Raw genomic sequence first — 22,537 nt, 5'->3', positions numbered from 1 at the left:
GTAAATATTCAGAATCCACTCTTAAAGCTTTAAGTGGCACCATTACAAGTAAGCCCTAAAAAATTATCAGATTTATTACAAAGTGCAAGTACTGAATTCATTGCTTTAAGAAGCTGGGTACATGAGCATTACTAACAGAGTGTGTGTGTGTGTGTGTGTGTGTGTGTGTGTGTAATTTTAGTAAAGTAGCTAATTAAACTAGCTATTATCAAGTAGACTGCAACCTCTTCCTTTAACAGTTTTGTATTTACAATTTTTCTCTTGTAAAGCAAGCCATAAAAAAACCAAACCAAGCCCATACAGTGAAACCAGTTTGTCACAAAAACTTGTTCTACAGAACAAAAAAATAAAGTAGTCAGTTCTGTAAAAGCATTGATGAAAGCGGCAGAGTTTTTTAATTAACAAAAGTTACACAAACTGTAACACAAACACAGCTACATACATGTGCATGCCATCATTAACATGTTTTTCTTACACAGAAGACAACCAGTGATTTACACGTCATGAGAAAATAAACAAATTGTAGTGAATCTTCTATTGTTATTCTAATAATGGTCATCCATCCATTGTGTTCTGCTTATCCTCGTCAGGGTTTGCCTGCTGGAGCCTATCCCAGCTGTCATAGGGCGAGAGGCAGGATAGACCCTGGACAGGTTGCCAGTCTATCGTAGGGTTAACACAGAGAGACAGACAACCATTGTCTCCATCCCCAGAATCATCTGTTAACCTAACCTAACACCCATAACTGCATGTCTTTGGACTGTGAGAAGAAGCTGGAGTACCTGGAGAGAACCCAAGCAAACACGGGGAGAACATGCGAACGCCACACAGAAAGGCCCTGGTCAGCGGAGTCAAACCCAGGACCTTCTTGCTGTGAGGCAATAGTGCTAACCACCACACCACCGTGTTACCACGTAGCCATAATTTACAAAAGAACTTCATGTTTTCTTTAGTAGATCCTGGCAAATTCAGCGTTTTAATATTTTCATGACTACAGACAAGAAAGTATTTGTTCTTGGAGAACCTTCTGATGCTTTTTCCTTTACGTAACATACCGACTCCCAAGGTGTAGTGTAAAACTGTGCTGTGTGGTTTTTATATTTTACAGTTTGAACCCCTGTGATATACTTTCCACTACAATCCAGTTGGAAAGAAGTTGATTGTCCTGGCTCTTCTGAAGTATGTCTGTCTTTTTGTTTTTTTTAGTACAAAACTCTGTTAATTGGAAAAGCAGTTGTGGTGATTTAAGTTTAATTAGGTAAAATAAATGAAAATGGATATAAATCAGTGTACTATTAAATGTATTATTATGTTTCACCAAACTGTATTTTATTTTACTTTTCTTTTTCATTTAGTTCACACTCATGTTGATAATTTACGTTTGGAGAATTCTACATTTTTATTTTAAAAAGAGTAGAAAGTTTTATGAACACTCTAAGGAATACTAATGAAATGGAATATACGGACCACAGTTGTGAACTCAATTCATGTTTTTCTATTATGGAAACTTTCATTACAGTAGATTTCTTCTGTTGTGGGCATGTTTGCATAGACCTCTTCATTTCTACCTGGATCTTCATGGTGGCTACAGGCGCGTTGCTTTTTGTAGGTCAAAACACTTTCTTGATTTCCATAAATCTAAAAAAGAATCAACACACAGTAAACAGAACAATGAACAACACACGTTGCAGAGACCTGGGTTGTTGGAAACATTTTGAAAAAAAATGTCTATGCACTGGCATTTCAGCCAAAGTAGCCTTATGCTTCCTCCAGCAAGTCAAGTTGCAGTATTAATTTATGTCCATCCAGGGTTATAATAACCAAAATGTAGTAAACGTTTTTTTAAGGAATTATCGTTAAGAGTAATAAATGTAACAGCACACAAATTCTATAGTCAGTGTTCTGGAAGTGCAGCCTGTTGGTCAATAGCCACTCTTTCATGCTACAATGTAACAATGCACCATGATACACTTGCTAAAAGTGTACAGTTAATGTCACACTATGATATAGAAGTGAAAACAGGTCAAGGGTGCACTTCTCTTTTAGCTCTTCTGTTCAAAACAATTAGACTACACCTTCCCATTTAATTAAATCACCAAATAAATTTTACATGTTAAAGTTTGTTTGGACTACGAGTAAAATCAGTCATTTCTTTTATTGTAATTATTTATAGTGGAGTGTGTTATAGATGCACAACTCTATTTAGACTCTTTCTCTAAGACTTACTCTGCTTCCTGTTGCACCCATCACTTCCTTTGAGCTCTTTGCCTTGGGTTTATGTTTGCTTGTGGTTTCATCAGCTTCTGAAAATACACAGCATTAGATGTGGTTATGCTAGTTTTTCATGCATATCTGAGTTTAAGGGTCTCTGTGTGTATATGAATGTAACAGTACCTTTGAGACATCTGTACTTATAAACAATTACTAGAACACACATTAGCAGCAGCGCAACGGGTGCTGTGTAAACCACATAGAGTGCTGCATCTGAAAAATAGAAACCAAAACAGAACACAGTAAAATTGCACAATAATTTCAATAACAATCTTTTATGAATCTAACAGCAGACCCGTGGACTTACGCAATGGTTTCATAATTTTCGGTTTATAAGTTACATGTATAACTTAACTGTGGTTACTGGAGCCCACACCCACAGATGCTTTAACATATTGGCTTGACTTACATTCACTTCATGTAACCATGAAGCCATAACCAAAACCAAATGTTAACCATAATTCATGGTATGAAATGTATTTCTTGTCACAACACCAATCAGCTGAAGTACACACTAACAGACACACACGTGTTTTCTGTATCTGTAATAGTTTTACCTGGGATTCTTGTTCCCACAGTGGTGCCTGGAGTTACAGTGCTGGTGTGCTGCAGAAAGACTGTAAGAGAAAAAAAAACTCTTAGTGCTCTCAGCAACTATATTTCAAGACAGATTATAGTCAAAAAAGTCAAAAACACTGGGTCATTTGACCAAATGTTTTTACCAGTTTTCAAGTTCTCCATTGAATTACCAGGAAACAGATAAATCAACCAAGAAACCCGTGCTTATTTCTGTTACTGTATTTCATGGAGTTTCATAGACATTAAATTGGTCATGTTTGTCACTCGCTCTGTTTTTAAAACCAAAGGTGATCATGCTTTTGAGGTTGTAGCGCCCAAACTGTGAAACAGCCTTCCCCAGTCAGTCAGCTTGGCTGACTCAATCTTCAATCTTTTTTTTTTAAATTGTGAAACACTTTTTAACTCTGTGTTTTTAAAAGTGTTACATAAATGAAGTTATTGTTAATATTATTATTTATTCCATGGTATCAGTTTTCACAGTAATAATACTCAGGCGATAGTTACACTTTCAAGGTTTGCTTGATTCCTATTTTATATTTGTAGTTAATATATGCGATACATATAAAACTCAAAAGCTTTCAGTCAAATGGTGCTAGTGTGGCTATAAATTCTTATTTTAGCAGATAAGCTTGTATAACTTAACAAATTCTGAGATTTACATACAGCAAAACAAACCCCAAAACAGATTTCAGATCATCGTTCATCTGATAAGTAACAAGTAGGTGAAGTTCTCAGTAGTTCTATTTCTGTTGTGCTTACTGTGAGCTTCAGTTTTTTTTCATTTGTTCACACCTCAGACAGCTGAACTGAGCCCTAACAAGCACACAGCTCACACATCTATTACTTGGATTATATATACACAAAATTGTTCACAACATACCTGACAGCTCAATCTTGGTGTAGTTTCCAACTCTCCACTGTGAGTCTGTCCCACACCAGTATGTCCCAGCATCACCTGCTTCCAGTGCTGTGATCTTTATCATGAAAGAACTGGAAGTAGCATTATCTTGCAGTGTGAACCTCCTTTGACTCACCGCCATCTTTGTGCAATTGTTGCGGTGGTCTCCCTTACAGAGGAACTTGCTGTTATGCCGATATTGTGGAGGATAAGGACACTGCAAAGTTAGTGGATGTCCTGCAGTACCATTTATTTTAGTTGATTTGACACAGCACCACTCTGTCAGATTGAATGAGCAAAGGTATTTTAGAATCACCAGATATTCAGCTTGTTGGAGCTTATTGGGGAAAAAGCATTGATATATTCAGGCTGATGTAATTAAGTATAACTATGACCTCTCACCTTCAACGTTAAGCTCAACAGCAGAGAAAACATCCAGCTCAGAGTTTCTTTGGACACCACAGAGGTATGATCCTGAATCATTTTGAGTCAAACTGCTAATGTTCACTGTGAATGTTCCTAACACTTTGTCATCATCAAGTCTGAATCGTCCATTTTGTTTGGTGTCAGAGGTGATCAGTGCCTGCTGCAGACATGTGGAGGGCCGATTTCCTCTGCAGATGTACTTCAGACTGTTCTGGTACTGAGACTCATACCGACAACTGAGGGACTCAGAGTGTCCCTCATAACTTTGAACTTTGGTCACAGTGTCACAGCAGCTGTCTGTCAAGAAGGTAAAACAACACCAGAAGTATTACAGCCCAAAAATGGTTATATATGAAGCACAAGAGTTTCATATTCAACTCATTGTTTTAAAGTCTTTCACTTGCTTCACATACAAGCTTATATGAGGGTTTAAATATATTTACTGTTTGCATTTATTATTTTAGCTCCTCATTAGTCACTGATTTAATGTCTTTTGCTTGTTTCACATACACTTATAAAGTTGTGACTTTTTTTCCATCATGCAGTGCTTATATGAGGGTTTACTGTTTGCATTTATTATTTTATCTACTTGAGTGTGTTTTATGTCTTATTGTTACTGGTCTGTACATGTTTATCCATCGGGCTTAAGCATTGAGATGTCAGCATAGGATCTTAAGATTGATTAACTCAGTACTCATTGGTTCAGTTCAGTACAAACTACTGTTTAACAGTATGTTGATGCTACAGCAGAATTAGCTGGTAATGGCAGAACTTTCTTTTCATGATCTTTAATCACTTTAAATGTACAACTCAACTTGTCCATGTCTTTATTTACCTGATACTAATTTCAGCTTAACTTCAGTGTAGATATCTTTCCCAGATCTGCTCACTCCACACCAGTATTTCCCAGCATCCACAGATTGAAGATCAGTGATGGTCGTTGTGAACATTCGTGCCGTTTTGTCATCATGGACCCTGTATTTGTTTTTCACGGAGTTTGATGTTGTAATAAGAACATCGTCACTACCACAGTCGTTCTTACACAGGTACTTTTCATAAGATTCATAACCCTCATTATAAGAGCAGGAAACGTTAACCTCTCTCCCCACATATCCAGTCACATGGATCACCCCTACTGCACAGGTCACACATCTCAGAACAACTGTAAAGACAATGTGAAAATGTTATGTTTTATTTGAAGCAACGTTAGAGCTGTAAAAAGAAATCAGATGACCAGGGCAGTCATCTAAGCTGTCATAACTGGTCTTGCATACTGCTCCTTAACAGTAAAACATAAATCTACATCTGCCTTTGAACTTTGTATGTTTAATTATTTATTCGTTTAAAATACTTACTGCAGAGGATGAAAAGCAGGTTTTGGAGGCTCCACATCTTTGCTTTGGCCGATTGAAATGTAAGATTTGACAATATTATGCAGACACGGTGGTCTTGTAGAGCAATGAGAAGGGACGTGCAGAGCTGAACTATCAGTAGAGAGGGGATGGCGCTTTCTTCCATGGCCCTTCCTCTAAATGTATTTTAGTAATTTGTAAAACAGCTGACATAGGCCATCTAGTGGTGAAAGAAGTATTCAGAATCAAGAAGTGTTAAAAACAGCACTGCCAATAAAAGAGTTAGGAGATTTAGGAAATTGTACTCATTGTGGTGGCGCCATTGAGGAATAACTGGGGACGGTAAGATGTTGACAACGCCACCTGGGGGAGGGAGTTACACCCCAGGAAAGATTTCTCTGGCCAAAGTAAGTGTTACACTGGCTACCAAAGCCCACAGACTCGTTATTAACGGCAGAGGTGAGACAGATGAATTTTACAAATCAAAGTTTATTAAGAAGAACTACTGAAAACATAGAATTATAAAATCAAAAAGGCACCTAAGGTAGCAGGGTTGAGACGGCAAAATAGTTAAAACACTTTAATAACAACCGATGATTAAAACGACCAGACTCCCTACCACGATGCTACCCTAAAAACAATCACAGTATGATAAAAGAATAACTAAACAAAATAGTGGAGACCGGCCACTTGAGGAGGCAACCTACAGGGAGGAGTGCCCAAGGGTGCCACCAATTACTCACCCGTGTGATTTCACTGCAGACCTCACTCACACTAAACTCTAAATGGTGCAATCTACCTATGCCCGGTGTGTACACTCGCATGCATCGGGGAGGGGATTCCACCTCACGTGCCTAGCCCCTCAAGAAGCGGCCGCACCTTTACTAAAGCAATAAAACAAGGCATAAAACGTTAAACAAATTAGTAAAAGATCTACATAAAACAAATACACCCCAAATTACTGTTCATTATAAAAGCATCGCATAACAAGCAAAACAGCATAAGAGAAGACAGCAGCAGTATAGTGCAAACCTGCAACAAAAGAGGGAAACAGTTGTCAAAGTCCACCCTACTATATGCCACGTTATGATGAACACAAGAGTCCCACTTAGCTCTCTCTAAAGGGCAATACTAAACTGAGTAGCTTTCCTTGAGAGATCTGCAGCGCTTAACTGCCTAATGCTCTCAGCCACCTTGGATGGACAAGACTGCCAAATGACTCCTTCTGGTAGTGAAGCTCAGCTGTTTCTTATAAGCCTGCTAATTGTCAACTGGGAAGGTGTGGATGTTAGTGGTGCATTTGGGGACATCATGTAAAATCCTACCCCAGAATCTACTTCACTACATTATAAAGCTTTCACTGCAGAAAAACAACTCAGAGGTTTTGTGTTTTATCCTGTTGACATTAAGCATGCTTTAATATAAAAGCATCATTAATCGTCTGATTTTGTTCCAGTCCCAAAGCTTGAATCTAATTCACAATGGGGAGAATTTATAGAGTCTAATGACGACATGTAAAAAATAAATCGTCTTCAACTTGGGGCCTGCACAGATTCTTCTAATAAAGACTGAAGACGAACCAGTTATTCCATTATTAATCAGCTCAAAATTAGAGTTAAACAGTTAGTTGATTCTGCACCAGAAAAAGCAGATAATCTTATACCACTGTTTGAAGACATGCAAACTGAAGTCCTTGCCTTTAACTAAATATTTTTTTGAATTTTACTAACTTTCAATATAAAATTGAATTTTGCCCAGTCTGTATTTAATGTCCAAAATGGTAGGGTATGTATGGGATTTTCCATGCACCACTGAATGCACCGTAGGTGTGCATGTCCGCAGCTTCAGCTCAGAGACAAACAGCCACCGAACAACTGACAGTGTGCGATTATAAGACCGTAAGTTCGATGTTGTACTTCACTCAGTTATGTTTGTGTTTAGCCATGAGTGTATTTGATGACTTACCAGCAGTTTTTTCTGCTTCTGTTAAAATGAGGTTATGCGTAAGTGGCAGTTTGCTACTGAAAGATTTAATTCCTAACTGGCTTCTAGCGGAGAGGTTTGTTGTTATTGTGTTGTTCTTTCTGTCCTCTGTGTACTGGATGATAAACAGTGTAAAGTTGTCTTCATTGCATAGCTGTATGCTGGATTAATTCATAATATCTGACTTTAAGTTTACATAACCAGTGTGAAGCAATATGCCTGTTTATTTAGTTATATACTGTATTTGAGTACTGCTCAGCTCTATCTTCATGTTTACAATATAATTTGGTTTCTGATATTGGTTTGCTTTGTCTACAGAAACCACACACACACACACACACACACACACACAAGAATGACAACTTTATTCTTGGAGTCTGCCACTCTCATCTGAACATTTATAAGTGTTCTGACCTGACACGCTGAAGCGATTGCTGTCAGCTCAGATTTCATGAAACCTTAAAAACATTTACTTTTACTACTTTCAGCTCGACTTCAGTCTACATATCATCAAACATTCTGGTTACTGGACACCAGTATTTCCCAACATCCATAGATTGAAGATCAGAGTTGAGGGAGCAGGTCTCTTGAGGGACTGGACACTGGCGTGTTTTGGCTGCCGCTGCTCTCTTTCTATACTTATTGCTTAGTATAGTTACACAGGTTTGTGTTATTCTCAGAACCTATATTCTCCGCCTTACTTGTTTGGCTGCTGTGCTTTTGGCCATACTTACTGTCAGCTGTTACCATCACCACACATGCATTCACAGCTCACTAGCTACAAAAACCAACAAGGCTCTCTGGCACTAGAGCACACTGTTCCCTGGCCTTAAGTACTCGTAATTGCTGATGAGAGTCAGCTGTACAAAAGGGTGGCAACTAAGGCAGGAGAGATGGCAGGACACACCCACACGAGGTCAGTTTCACAGGATAACATGCAAAGGCCGTAACAATGATAATTCTCATTAGATATAGGCAAAGGCAGCTCTGGCCCTTTTTAAAAACACCTTCATCGTTATTATCTTGGGTGTCTGTAGTACTCAACCACCTCAAAATCTGTTCCCCTGATGATGACAAAGAAGGACGGAGGAAACTGCTGCTTTTTTATTTTTATGTTACACAGTTCTCTACAGTAAGCTATCTGTTTTTGTACATTTTTTATTAATAACAAACACAGATAATACATTTTTCTCAGCTTGCTATCCTGAGAAATCATGAGGCAATTTTATATAATATACTGCAATTTTTATTAAACATATACTAAGCTGCTTGCAAATAAAATGCATTTAGTAGATTTGAAAATACTATCTATCTATCTATATATATATATATATATATATATATATATATATATAGAGAGAGAGAGAGAGAGAGAGAGAGAGAGAGAGAGAGAGAGAGATATATATATATCTATCTATATCTATATATATCTATATCTATATCTATCTATCTATATATATATATATCGATCGATCGATCGATCGATATATATATAATATGGTTTTTGCCATCTTGGTGTTTAGAAAGCAGAGAGGCAAAGGGACTAATTATGCAAACAAGCACTCATTTGTTAACAACCTGTGACTGACAGGTCATTAGGATATATGCATACTGTAGGTAATCTTCTATTCCTACTCTAATAATCAGTGTTAAACTAATACATCACCAGCAGGGGGCTCACTATGACACACTAACCAGTAACATTGCACGTAAAGGAAGAAAATTTATATGATATCAAACTCTTGTCAAATGTTGAAGTTGACAGTTTTGTGCATGTTTATGTGTATCATGACCATTTTACTTTTCACTGCTGTATGTTTGACTCCAAATATCTAAAACTGACACTGCAGCAAAGTGGGGACTTCTTTAAATAGTTCAAAACAATAAACCAAACCAAAAACTAATATATAAAATAGAATAAAGGTAATGTTTAATTACTGTATGTAAACAAATTTGATTGTATTTCACTTTGTGTATTTGTTCACTTTAAAATCATATGAGTTTTGCATTATTGGGTTTTCACTTTAAAAAAAACAGCAGATATTTTTATGAACACTAAGCAATTAAAGGCAAAGCTAGTAACTACAGATGTGAGTGCTACTTCCAGTTAGATCGATTTATAATTGTTTTTATACCTCTTTGCCAGAACATATTCTAATTATAGTTATACACTGGGCATGGACATAATGTGTAGACTCTCAGCTTTCATTTGAGGGTTATCCACAGTCAAATTGAATAAAGAGTTTAGGAGTTTCAGCTTCTTAACATGTGCCAACCACTTTATAAAGTGACCAGAATAACTGGACAACTCAAAGGCTGTTTCATGGGCAGGTGTGGGCACTTTCTGTATTATGTCATTATTAATTAAGCAGATAAAGGGCCTGGAGTTGATTTGATGTGTCATGCTTGCATTTGGAATATTTTGCTGTGAACAGATAACATACATCCAAAGGAGCTCTCCATGCAGGTGAAAAAAGCCATCCTTAAGCTTACAGAACAGAAAAACTGAATCTGAAAAATTGCTTCAATATTTGAAATGATAAAATCTACAGTTTGGTACATCCTGAGAAAGAAAGAAAGCACTGGTAAACTCAGCAACGCAAGAAGACCTGGATGTCCATGGAAGACACTTTGGTACATGATCGCAGAATCATTTCATAGTGAAGAGAAACCCCTTCACAACAGCCAACCAAGTGACAACACTCTCCGGGAGGTAGGTGTATCAATATCCATCATCTGTAAAACACGGCAGAGGCAGTGTGCTTGGGCGTGCATGACTGCCAGTGGCACTGGGACACTAGTGTTTATTAATGATGTGACACAGGACAGAAGCAGCCAAATTAATTCTGCGGTGTTCAGACAAATCAGGCTAAATGCAGTCAAATTGATTGTCCATCTGTATAAGTCCATCTGCCCAATGACCCAAAACATACAGCCAAAGCAACCCAGGAGTTTATTAAACCAAAGATGTGGAATATTTTTGAATGGCCAAGTGGGTGACCTGATCTTAACCCAAGTGGGCGTGGATTTATTTGAAGACTAAAAGAAGGAAACCGAGCACCTGGTGATATCCATGATATCAAGACATGGGGCTGTAATTGCCAGCAAAGGGTTTCAATCATGTATTAGAAATTAACATTTTATTTTCACCTATTTAATTTGTCCAATTACTTTTGAGTCCCTTCAACTATGTCTGATTTGTTTCATTTAAAGAACCAAAATTAGAAAATAGTTGCCTCTGTCCAAATATTTATGGACTGAACAGTATCTTCTGTCAGGTTTATGGAAATTTTCATTGCAGCAGATTTAATCACTTGCGGTCAAGTTTTCGTAGTGTACTTCTACATCTACTTCTTCATAGATGTTACAGGTGGTTTGGTCATTGGAGGTCACCACAGCTTGATTTTTATAAATCTAAAAAAAGAATCAAGACACATTAAACAGAACAAATGAATGACACATGTTGCAGAAAACTGAGTTGTGGACACATTTAGAAATTTTCTACAATTACACTAAAGCCAGTAGAAGTATTGCCTTATGGTTGTACACCTTAACAGTGAGTCAAGTTGTAGTGTACATGTAGGGGTGGGTTTTGATTATCGATTTTCCGATTAAAATCGATTCATTAAAATCCTGAATCGATTTTTATCGGAAAATCGATAATCAAAACCCACCCCTACGTGTACACTACAACTTGAACTACAACTTAAATTTATTTTGCCCGAAACACCAGAATCTCAGGTTAAACCTCACAAAATTTCGACAACCACCAAACAGCTAAAACAGTAAATGAGAGCAGGTACACAGATTCTGCACAAAGACGTAAGGACCCGCCGACGCATCAGAATCAGTGAGATGTCGGCTTTCTCACCCGACGGCACATACGCAGACACGCTGTTGGGGCTGAAAGCCAACAGCTCACTGATTCCGATGCGTCGGGTCCGCGTTTTGTGTTTATGTCTTTTTTTGCGCTACATTCTGAAGCTGCAGGTTTTTGTCTCTCTCCAACCAGCAAAACAAGATGCAAACTAGGCTTCACATTTTGCTTCACATAAACATCGTCATGAATTCCTTCTTACTTTGTCTCCACCATGATTAAATCACACTTCATGCACAGCTCTCTCTTTTCAGTTTTTGTTCTACTGCAGAATATTTTTAAGGTTATCTGCTATAAAAAGCCAGGCCAAGAAAATCTCCTTCAAGGTTTTCTGTGTTTTATCCTCAGATACTTTGACACAAAGGCACCTGGTGTGATGCTTACTCCTTTGATAAAGTTTCATAAGTGTCAATTTTCTTTTTATAGATATAAAAATATGGATATGTACTGATAAGTGATCAGAATTATATTTCTGACTGTCTGAGGCAAAATTTCCCCTCGAATCAAATTGAATCGAATCGTGGATCGAATCAAATCGGGACCTTATGAATTGGAATCAAATCGATTCTAGAAATCAGTGACGATACCCAGCCCTATGTACACGTATGTCTGTCCAGATTTGTAATATTTATCAAGAAAACTGAAAACCTATGGAAGTAAGGACGACAATTGTAATGTATTCAGCAACTAAGTAAGACTCTGACAGGACCCAAACTGTAGATGATGCTTAAAATACTGATTCTAGATACAGATTCTAACACATGAAAGAAGGAGTTTTTAACACAGCTTTTCCAAACGTCCTAGTTTTAATTTGAATGCTTACATTATTTACTTTGCACACAGATTTAAAATTATGTCACAGAAACCAAAAACTATAAGCATCAAAAATGATTAGCTTCCTCTCCCAGGCTTGTTCCATAACATGTCACTCTCTTTGAATTTACTGATCTTGCTCCAGTTCTTGACATTTTGAAATCCTGTAATAACTTTCTACATCTAAAAGTATTTTTCTCAAGTCTAAACAGATTTGCTGAAGTTTTTTGAACTGTTTGTAAACTGGAACATAACCCAGAGTTTAAACCACATCCTTGCATAGCAGCAGTGCTATGGCTAAATGAAAAAGGTCAGTTTTTAATAGGGCTTATTATACTGACTGTGATAGTCACAAGTGCTGTATTGTGTGGAAAAAGTGCGCCACCCAGTGGACACTAGAGGGACAGAAAATAATCAGCAGAGAAGCAATTCAATGGTCACATGTATCTGTGGGCTGAAGTCAGGAAAGTTTCTGTTAGGCTGCCACTATGGTTGTCTTATAAACAGCAGAAACACTGCATTGATTCTGGTAATCTTTCCCCAAAATGTTTCTGTGAATGTGTGCAAATTAGTTTGTTTAGAAATGTCTTGATGCATTCTCAATCATCCAGGAAAGTAAATCTCCAAAAGTTGAATCTGTTCATCTGGATGTAGCGTTTTGTGGGAGAAACGTTTCGTCACTCATCCAAGTGACTTCTTCAGACTCTTCTCAGTCAGCTGAGACTGAAGAAGTCACTTGGATGAGTGACGAAACGTTCTCCCACAAAACGCTACATCCAGATGAACAGATTCAACTTTTGGAGATTTATTTAGAAATGCTGTGTTGAAAATCACTTGTTCTGTTAAAAAACAACAACTTAAAAACACCTGTGAAAAGTTTTGTACAAAAACATTCATTTTCATAGGGTGGGGCTAATAATTGTGTCCTCGTCTGTATGGATGTTAGCCTGTTTGTAGCTATCGTGCCTTAATCTACATTCAAACATCATACTATAACTTTCTGAGCATGAAAAATAAAATGTACACAAAACAATTCCAAATGGGAGATCCATTTAAACTCCAGTTGTCCCACATTCCAAACGAATCTTGCATATTAAACCCAACAAACAGTATAAAACCTGTTATTTCTTTTAATCCTAAATATTCATAATGGAGTGTGTGACAAACATACTTCTCTATTAAGACTTTACACTTTAGTTTTCTTACTTCACTTTGTGCTGCACCAACCACCTCCTTTGAACTCTTTTTCCTAGATGCATTTCTCCTCAGGGAGAGAACAGCTTCTGAAAACACAGCATTAGATATGGTTATGCTGTATTTACATGGACACTTGAGTGTAAGGATTCCTCTGTGCACATGAGTGTAAAAGATACCTTCAATTCTGGAACGTCTGTACTTATAAACAAGAACGAGGATACATATCAAAAGCAGTACAGGGGGTATCACATAGAGTGCTGAAAAACAAACAAACAAAAACTATTGTCATAGGGTGAAGGCAGGCAGGAAAGGAAAGGTGGACCCAAGAGCAGGACTCATGGAGGCACAGGTGAACTCAAAACTCCTCAGCTTTATTGTGGGATTGCAGACTGAACAAAGACTAACTAAACTAGAAAACAAATAAACTTGCAGGCAGGCAAACAGAACACACATAGTGGTATAAGGGTGAGCAGACATTAACGACGCAACAGAGAGCAAAGGAAACACAGGGCTTACATACACAGGGGAGTAATCAGGGAACGGGAAACAGGAGGGAGACACAGCTGGGAGAGATTAGGGCTAACGAGACAGGAGGCAAGTAAAACTGAACACACTGACATGAGACATGAACCTTTTAAGTAAAACAGGAAACAAGAAACAATTTACAAAGACGCAGACTTGACACTGAACTAAATCTAGAATAATAATCAAAATAGAACCAGAATACAGAAATATGCCAAAATATAAGAAACTGAAAAAGCTGGGTCAAAATGACTCAGAACCGTGACAATTGTTCTCATAACACAGAAGTACACGTTAACAGTCATACGTACAGTTTAATTTATTTACCTGGTTTTTTTTCCCCCAGAGTGCTCTGTGGAAAGACTGCAAGAGAAAATAACGATAAGTGCTCTTAGCAATGTTATTTTAACACAAACTTTAATACAATGGCAGGAGATGATAAACTAAAAATGTATTACATGCCTCTCACTCTTTCCTTCCTGTCTCATTATGTAGAAAGAGTTGCGTTATTATCTTTAGTATGTAGCAGGTAAAATCTACTTATAACATATGAAATATATTGTGTGGAATATAATTATTTGATCCTCTGCGATCTGCAATATCCAAATGAACAGAATCAACTTTTTGTGATCTGGATACAATTGTGTGTCATATTCCGAGGTAAGCTTAGGTAGCCTGGGGATCCTTACTAGATACATGCCCTTGTGGGGATAAAATCACTGACTGCAAAAGAAGTCTGCAACATTTTTCTCTCACAGTTAAAAAACAGAACAAAACCAAAACATTGCAAATCCTATTGCTGTAAATACTCTATTTTTTAATTACTTAAATTACAAAATTAATGATTATTTTTTAATTACTTTTGATGCTACCTTTCTTTACTTATCATTAAACAGAAACTATCAATTATTAAGCCAACTAAGCCCATACAATGAAAGCAGTTTGTCAAAGAAACTTATTGTACAGAACAACAAAATAAGACCTCTGCATTAATTAATTGATTAACAATTAAGCATAACTGCTAAAAAACACAGCTACATACAGGTGAATGGTGTCATTACCATGATTTTCTTAAAGCCAGTAGTGCAAAATTATAAAAAGTCCAATCACACAGGGTTTTTTGCCATATAGGCGTTTTGAAACCAGATACACAAAGGAACTAATTATGCAAACAAGGACTCTGAGCACTCATTTATTAACAACCTGTGACTGACAGTTTGTTAGGAAATAAGCACACTGTGGATAATCCTCTCTTCCTACTGTTATAATCAATGTTACACTAATACATCACCAGCAGGGGGCTCACTGTGACACACTATCCAGTAACACTGCAAGTAAGGGAAGGAAATTGATTTTCTTGGCTTATCTGAAGGATATCCGTCAAAGGCAAGTGCTGGGCTGTTTTCAACACATTTCTGTGTATCATGGCCATTTTACTTTTCATTGCTCTATTTTTCAATCCAAATGTCTTAAACTTGACACAATTATTTGTTCCCCTGCTAAGTTTGCTCACTTATAAAGAAATCAACAGTCTCCAATTGTTTAATTGTAGTTTCATTTTAATGGAGAGACACAGAGTATTAACCAAAAATGCTAAAAAGACTAAGTCTATATATATATGTGAGATGTGTGAGTGTGCGTATATATATAAAAACTGCATATTGCCGATAAATATTGTATTGAGTGAAAGTTGTTGTTTATTTATTTTTTGGGTGGGGAGCACTGGACTAACGGTTTTTATTAGATCACACCTCAGACAAATGAATGATCACCTACACTCTGTTTCCATAATGGAGCTCAAACAAACACATATCCTACAAATATATTTATTGTATTATCATAGTGTATACAGAAGTGTTTAACATACCTGAAAGCTGAATCTTGGTGTAGTTTCCAACCCTCCACTGTGAGTCTGACCCACACCAGTATGTCCCACCATCAGCTACTTCCAGCTTTGAGATCATCACAATGAAAGTGTTGGAAGAAGCATCTTGTAGTGTGAATCTGCTTTGATTCTTTAGCATATCTGTGCAGTTGTTGCGGTGGTCTCCCTTACAGAGGAACTTCCTGTTATCCCGGTGTTGTGAAGGATAAGGACACTGCAAAGTTAGTGGCTGCCCCACAGTACCATTTATTTTAGTTGATTTGACACAGCAGAACTCTGTATGAATGAAAGAAAAAGGTGATTTCAGAATCATCAGATATTTAACTAATGTAATTAAATACACTGTAGCTTTGACCGCTCATCTTCAACTTCCAACAGAACAGCAGAGAAAACATCCAGGTCAGAGTTTCTTTGGACACCACAAAGGTAATACTCTGAATCCTCTTGGCTCAAACTGGTGATGTTTATGTATGTAATTTTTTTTTCAACATTTTATCATCATCAAGTCTGAATCGTCCATTTTCCTTGTTGTCAGAGGTGATTAGTGCCTGCTGAAGACATGTGGAGGGCTGTTTCCTCTGCAGATGTACTTCAGGCTGTTCTGGTACTGAGGCTCATACGGACAACTAATGGATACTGAATATCCCTGATAATTCAGAATTTTGGTCACAGTGTTACAGCAGTGGTCTGTCAACAGGGGTAAAAGCATCAGAAGACATGTTGCACCCATTAAACAATTGTATATAAAACTTAAGGATTTCATATTCAACTCATGGAACAACTTTATATTTGTAAACTTGTGACAGTTTTCCATCCTTTGATGCTTTGATGATTAATATAGTGCTTTAAATTTTACAGCAGAGAAACAGATAATCCTGAACAAATAGAATCTATTAATTCCTTATCGTTAACTGTAACTCAGTGTCAAACTGAATTGTACCAAGTCTTTGTTTACCTGTTACTAATTTCAGCTTGACTTCACTGGTGATATCTTTTGAACAGAGACTTGGAGGAGAGAGACCTAGTATTTAATAATCCACATTTCACTGTTTTACTCTTTGGTTCAGATGTGGCTACTGTATTGTTCTTTTTTTGTGATTTTTTTTATGTTTAAGTTGTTTATTGCTGGTTTTTAGTTTGTTTCTGTCTGTTTGGGAGCTGACACAGTCTCTATGGAGATGGGGTTTTGGGGGGGTAACAGGTAGGGATGGGTACCGGTGTTCTGACGTAAACCGTAGTAATCAGACCGAAAAGCAGCGCACATTTCAGTGCTTTATTTCGGTTCTTTTTTCCCCCTGAGATGTCATAAACTTTGGATTCTAGCCAATCATTTTACCTTTCCTAGAGCTACAGATTAAAAATGCCCAAGGTGAAGTGATTAAAAGTCTGGCTGTACTTCACAGAAAAAGATGCAAACTCAGCAGCCTGCAACAAGTGCTTTAAGGTGATACTGTGCAAAGGAGGTAACACCTCGAATCTGATGAAACACCTGGCGACGCATAGCTGTCGCCACCTGTTATCGGACCCGGAGTTAGCAACATCCCCCAAGAACCCGAAGAGTCCTGGCCCCTAGCCCTGCCAGTGTAGCAGAAATGATGACCGATGATGATGGCAGCAGCAGCCGTTCTTCTCTGGGTGAGTAGCTTAATGTGGTTCGTGTGTAATTTACGTTGAGTAGGCTAACCACGTTATTAAATTAATGCATGTAAGGTGAACTACCAAACACCGTGGTAGTTACATGCGGCTGTCTTCTTGTTTGATGGCAGATACTCCCTTCACCCTGGCCAAAAAGGCTAAAATGACCAAAGAAAAAGTGGATGAAATTCATAGGGCAGTGACAAAATTTACAGTCAAAGTTCTCCATCCATTTTCAATGGTGGAGTCACCATAAAAAAAAAGACTGCTAAAAATAAAAACATAAGAGGTTTTTGGACAAAGTTTGTGTTTTCCATTCTTTAAGCACCGGTTCGAGCACCGTTTAAGCACCGGCACTGTTTCAAAAGTACCGGTTTGGCACCGGTATCGGATAAAACCTAAACGATACCCATCCCTACTAACAGGACGAGAGAAGCTGCAGTGAGGCGTGTAAGACTGCAACTCTGCTTCCTGGTCCCAACTCTGGATAGTCATATTTTGGGGGGTTTAATGAATTTGTCCAGATTTTTAGAAATGAGGAGCTGCTCCATCCAAAGTGGGATGGATGCCGTCTCTCCTAACAAGACCAGGTTTCCTCCAGAAGGTTTGCCAATTATCTATGAAGCCCACATCGTGTTTTGGACACCACTCAGACAGCCAGCAATTTAAGGAGAACATGCGGCTAAGTCAAAGGAATTTGCAAAGAAAAGCGTCCAGACGCTTTTCTTTGCAAATTCCTTTGACTACGATGACCTGGATGACTGAGAACCTTCACAGACATGCGGCTAAACATGTCACTCCTGGTCTGATTGGGGAGGGGACCAGAGAAAACTACAGAGTCCGACATTGTTTTGGCAAAGTTACACACCGATTCAATATTGACTTTAGTGACCTCCGATTGGCGTAACTGGGTGCCATTACTGCCGACGTGAATTATGAATTTACTGAATTTATGTTTACCCTTAGCCAGCAGTTTTAAATTTCCCTCAGTGTTGCCTGCTCTGGCCCCTGGAAGACAATATGCAATATAGAGTGTGGAAAATAATTATTTGATCCTCTGCAATATCCAAATGAACAGAATCAACTTTTTGGGATCTGGATACAATTGTGTGTCCAGATCCCAAAGGTAGGCTTGGGTAGCCTGGGGACCCTTACTAGATACTTGCCCTTGTGGGGATAAAAGCATTGTAGAAGTTATAGTTTTTACAAGATTTTCTGATGTAGGAGGTACAGTTTTTCCAGGAGTTTTTACTGTAGAAGGTACAGTGCTGGTATGCTGCAGAAAGACTGTTGGAGAAAAAACCCCTCTTAGTTCTCTTAGAAACTTTATTTTAACACAAGAATCACATTTTAGTAGAAAGACTAGTGCAGAGGGTCCTGACTGATACCCCAAGAATCCTAAACTATTCACACAACTGAAATTAGATTATTAATTAATTAATTAATTTATTTATTTATTCATTTATGTAGCAAACCATCCAGTAAAGAAGATTAAAAAAACTGGCCTCTAGTTCTGTTTGGCATATATTCTGTGCTTTGTGTGAAACACTATGGAGTTGTCATAATTCTATCACACTACAAACAACTGAATCACCAGCCGCAGTGTATGCTTTAAAAGCAGTTAAAAAAAAAGATGTAACTCATAGCTCTGTCCATTTTTCCTTCATTTAAATGTGTTCATCTCACCGACTGACAGCTGAATCTTGGTGTAGTTTCCAACTCTCCACTGTGAGTCTGACCCACACCAGTAGGTCCCAGCATCTGCTTCTTCTAGCTTTGTGATCATCACTGAGAAAGAGTTGGAATAAATATCATCTCGTAGTGTGAATCTGTTTTGACTCATCACCATGTCTCTGCAGCTGTTGCGGTGGTCTCCCTTACAGAGGAACTTCCTGTTATCCTGATGTTGTTGAGGATAAGGGCACTGCAGAGTTAGTAGCTGTCCCACAGTACCTGTTATTTTAGTTGACCTGACACAGCACCACTCTGTCAGATTGAAAGAGAAAAACTATTTACGATTCAAAAATAAATCTGAAATACTTTCTTTTAGAAGAAGCTGTTTTCTTTTGATTGGTATAATGAGATATTACTATGACCTCTCACCTTTGACGTTCAGGTCAACAGCAGAGAAAACATCATGGTCAGAGTTTGTTTGAACACCACAAAGGTAATACCCTGAATCACTTTGGGTCAAGCTGCTAATTGTCACTGTGAATATTCTTGACATTTTTACATCATTAAGTCTGAAGCGACCACTTTCTCTGTTGTCAGAGGTGATTATTGCCTCCTGCAGACATGTGGAGGGCTGGTTTCCTCTGCAGATGTACTTCAGGCTGTTCTGGTACTGACTTTCGTAAGGACAATTGATGGACTCAGAGTATCCCTCATAACTTTCAATATTGGTCACAGTATCACAGCAGTGGTCTGTCAAAAAGATAATTTTATTAGTTTTACAGAACACAGTGTTTTCTGTCAGCTGATATAATGAGATGTTACTATGAACGCTCACCTTTAACTTTCAGCTCAAAAGCACAGAAAAGATGCAGGTCAGAGTTTCTTTGGATGCCACAAAGGTAACGCCCTGAATCACTTTGTGTCAAACGGCTAATTTTTGTTGTGAATTGTGTTAAGATATTTTCATCATCAAATCTGAATCGCCCATTTTGGTTGTTGTAAGAGGTGATTAGTGCCCGTTGCAGACACATGGAGGGCTGGGTTCCTTTGCAGATGTACTTCAGGTTGTTCTGGTACCTTGACTCATATGGACAACTGAAGGACACTGAATATCCTGCATAACTTTCAACTTCTTTCACACTGTTACAGCAGCTGTCTGTCAAAAAGATCAACAGCATTAGAAGACACGCTACAGTCATAGAATAGAGATATGATGTTTTATTTAATTAGCTTGCTGCAACAAAATTATATCGAAAACCTGAACTGGCTAAAACTGAGTTGCAGGTCATATTTATAGCATTTAATTTAAGTAATGTTTAATCAGTTATATTTTTGTCTGTTGTTACATTGGAACCTATATAATAACAACAGGTTTATACATATGATTTTACCTGAATTCAACATATAATTCGATTTTGGGAAAGGTTTATTTACCTTGGACTAATTTCAGCTCGACTTCGGTGTAGATATCTCTTCCAAATCTGCTCACTCCACACCAGTATTTCCCAGCATCCGCAGAACGAAGATCAGAGATGCTTGTTGTGAAGATTCGTGCTGTTTTGTCATCATGGATCCTGTATTTGCTTTTCACTGGATTTGATGTTGTAATAAGAACATCATTATCGCTGTGACAGTCATTCTGACACAGGTACTTCTCATAAGACTCGTAACCCTGATCATAGGAGCAGGAAACTTTAACTGCACTCCCTACATATCCAGTCACATGGATCACCTCTTCTGCAGTGGTCACACACCTCAGAGCAACTGGAAAAAGAATGTGAAAGTCATCATGGTAGGTTTCATGCTAACAATGTTAGTGCTGTATAACGAAATGACCAAGTCTGAAAGCGTTTGGCCTACTGCTCCTAAATTACTAGAAGAGATATATGTACTACTTAGTCTACATCAGCCTTTGGTCTTTATATTTTAGTTATTTACCAGTTTAAACAACTTACTGCAAAAGGTGAACAGCAGGTTTTGAAGTCTCCTCATCTTTGCTTTAGTTTGTCCACATAGAGCCTTGACAGGAAATTCTCTCAGGTTTAAAAAAATGATGGAAACAGGCGTCATTTAACGCCATAGTAATGTGAGGGGAGGGGTAGAGCTGGACCATCAACACAGATGAGGTAGGGCATTCTTAGTTGGGCTTCTGAAATAGCTGACACATTCCATCTAGTGGTTAAAGAAGATTTCACAAGCTTTCTATAATAGCATAGCCTTGAATAGAATAACCCTTTATTGTCATTGTACATGTGCAATGAAATTGTGCATGTGCTACACCAACCGTGCTGGCATAAAATATAAATAGTACACAGCAGAAATCCCTTTTTAAAGAGAGAGCTATTAAAACAAACTACCACTCTACTGCTAAGTAAAAGACACAGAGAAAAAATTAATAAAACTTAATAAATAAAAGTATGAAATTGGTCAAAGTCCGAAGCGCTCCCTCTGACTGCCTACTGCCCCCAAACCCTGTTCCAGCCAGATGATTTCAGCTGGCCTCAGAGTGGTATTAAATACTTGGGCATTACATATCTAACATGTTTCAGGCTAATTTTGAACCTCTATTTGACAAGTTCAGAACCAACATAATTAGATGGTCCCCTTTGTTTCTCACCCTTTGGGGCAAAGTTTACATCATTAAAATGAACTGTGCTCCTAAATGTAATTACTTACTACAAACACTCCCGCTAAGTCCCATCAAAATATTTTCATCAATTTGACAGGTTACGCAATCAATTCAAATGGAATAACAGATGTCCTAGTATAAAGCTTAAAAGGCTACAGCAAACAGTGAAGTCGGGTGGCCTGGGGGTCCCAAATTTACTGTTTTACCATTATGCTTTCAGTCTGAGACACACAGTTCACTAGGCTCTCCCTCCAGAACGAGCCCCCCCATGGTTTAGTCTTGAGAGTACTTTGTTCTCATCACTCCCTCAGATGCAGATTTAACCACCAAACTCTCTCCCACCCTATTCTTTAGTTCCTGGAGACTGTCTGGAAGAAGGTGGCCTTGCTACTAAATTTTAACTCCAGAGAGGGATACTTGTTTTGGAGACCTGTATCAGGGGAGAACTCTGAAGTCCTTTAATTACCTTAAAGCACAGTTTCAGTTGCCACAGAGTCAGTTTTGGAGGTATCTGCAGCTCCGGCATTTATTGCTCAAAACCTTTGGTTCTCCTTCCACACCACCTCCAACTATTGACTATCTTAGCTACATCAAGAAAGTCTTTGGGGGAGGTCATGCGGTCATTACTCAGGGGTTGTTAAGGGCACGAGTAAAGGGCTACCCGCCCTCAGATTACCTTGGGAAGCTGACCTTGGTGTGGTTTTTACAGATCAGGAATGGACTACAATTTTGCAAAACATTAAAAAGATGTCCATGGAACTTAGAACGAGACTAATCCAATTCAAATTACTACACC

General features: G+C 38.0%; 2 protein-coding genes across 4 annotated transcripts in view; both read right to left on the bottom strand.

Annotated features, from left to right (window-relative positions):
- Positions 1-383: 383 nt before the first annotated feature.
- Positions 384-22,537, bottom strand: part of LOC120440577 (polymeric immunoglobulin receptor-like) — a 29,244-nt gene continuing 7,090 nt past the window's right edge. The window contains exons 1-8 of one of the 3 annotated variants that reach the window (XM_039613277.1): positions 5,530-7,234; positions 5,010-5,336; positions 4,151-4,471; positions 3,731-4,027; positions 2,829-2,888; positions 2,395-2,484; positions 2,227-2,303; positions 384-1,638 (exon numbers count right to left, since the gene is read on the bottom strand). In XM_039613277.1, coding sequence (XP_039469211.1) covers positions 1,486-1,638; positions 2,227-2,303; positions 2,395-2,484; positions 2,829-2,888; positions 3,731-4,027; positions 4,151-4,471; positions 5,010-5,336; positions 5,530-5,692 — 1,488 coding nt within the window. In that variant the 5' untranslated portion in view covers positions 5,693-7,234 and the 3' untranslated portion in view covers positions 384-1,485. Of the gene's footprint in view, positions 1,639-2,226; positions 2,304-2,394; positions 2,485-2,828; positions 2,889-3,730; positions 4,028-4,150; positions 4,472-5,009; positions 5,337-5,529; positions 7,235-22,537 lie in introns of those variants that run through there. The other 2 variants (XM_039613276.1, XM_039613278.1) reach the window with 2 other exon arrangements.
- On the bottom strand, positions 9,022-21,131 carry LOC116335594 (polymeric immunoglobulin receptor-like). Its single transcript, XM_039613273.1, has 10 exons — positions 21,068-21,131; positions 20,547-20,876; positions 19,948-20,268; positions 19,542-19,862; positions 19,125-19,424; positions 15,786-16,079; positions 14,246-14,281; positions 13,573-13,653; positions 13,406-13,482; positions 9,022-10,923 (listed from the first exon to the last, which is right to left on the bottom strand). The coding sequence occupies exons 1-10, from the start codon at positions 21,102-21,104 to the stop codon at positions 10,816-10,818; spliced, it is 1,905 nt and encodes a 634-aa protein (XP_039469207.1). The 5' UTR covers positions 21,105-21,131; the 3' UTR covers positions 9,022-10,815.

The sequence above is a fragment of the Oreochromis aureus genome, linkage group 6 (assembly GCF_013358895.1).
Source record: "Oreochromis aureus strain Israel breed Guangdong linkage group 6, ZZ_aureus, whole genome shotgun sequence".
Classification (NCBI taxonomy): domain Eukaryota; kingdom Metazoa; phylum Chordata; class Actinopteri; order Cichliformes; family Cichlidae; genus Oreochromis; species Oreochromis aureus.
Note: the sequence above shows the minus strand (reverse complement) of the source record. Positions and strands in the feature narration are given on the sequence as shown.

Excerpts from the sequence above, each read along its gene's own strand:
- LOC116335594 (XM_039613273.1), bottom strand. The coding sequence starts at position 21,104 with ATGAGGAGACTTCAAAACCTGCTGTTCACCTTTTGCA. Across the intron at positions 20,877-21,067 it reads CCTGCTGTTCACCTTTTGCA|TTGCTCTGAGGTGTGTGACC; the intron begins GTAAGTTGTTTA and ends TTCTTTTTCCAG. Across the intron at positions 19,863-19,947 it reads TTTTGAGCTGAAAGTTAAAG|ACCACTGCTGTGATACTGTG; the intron begins GTGAGCGTTCAT and ends TCTTTTTGACAG.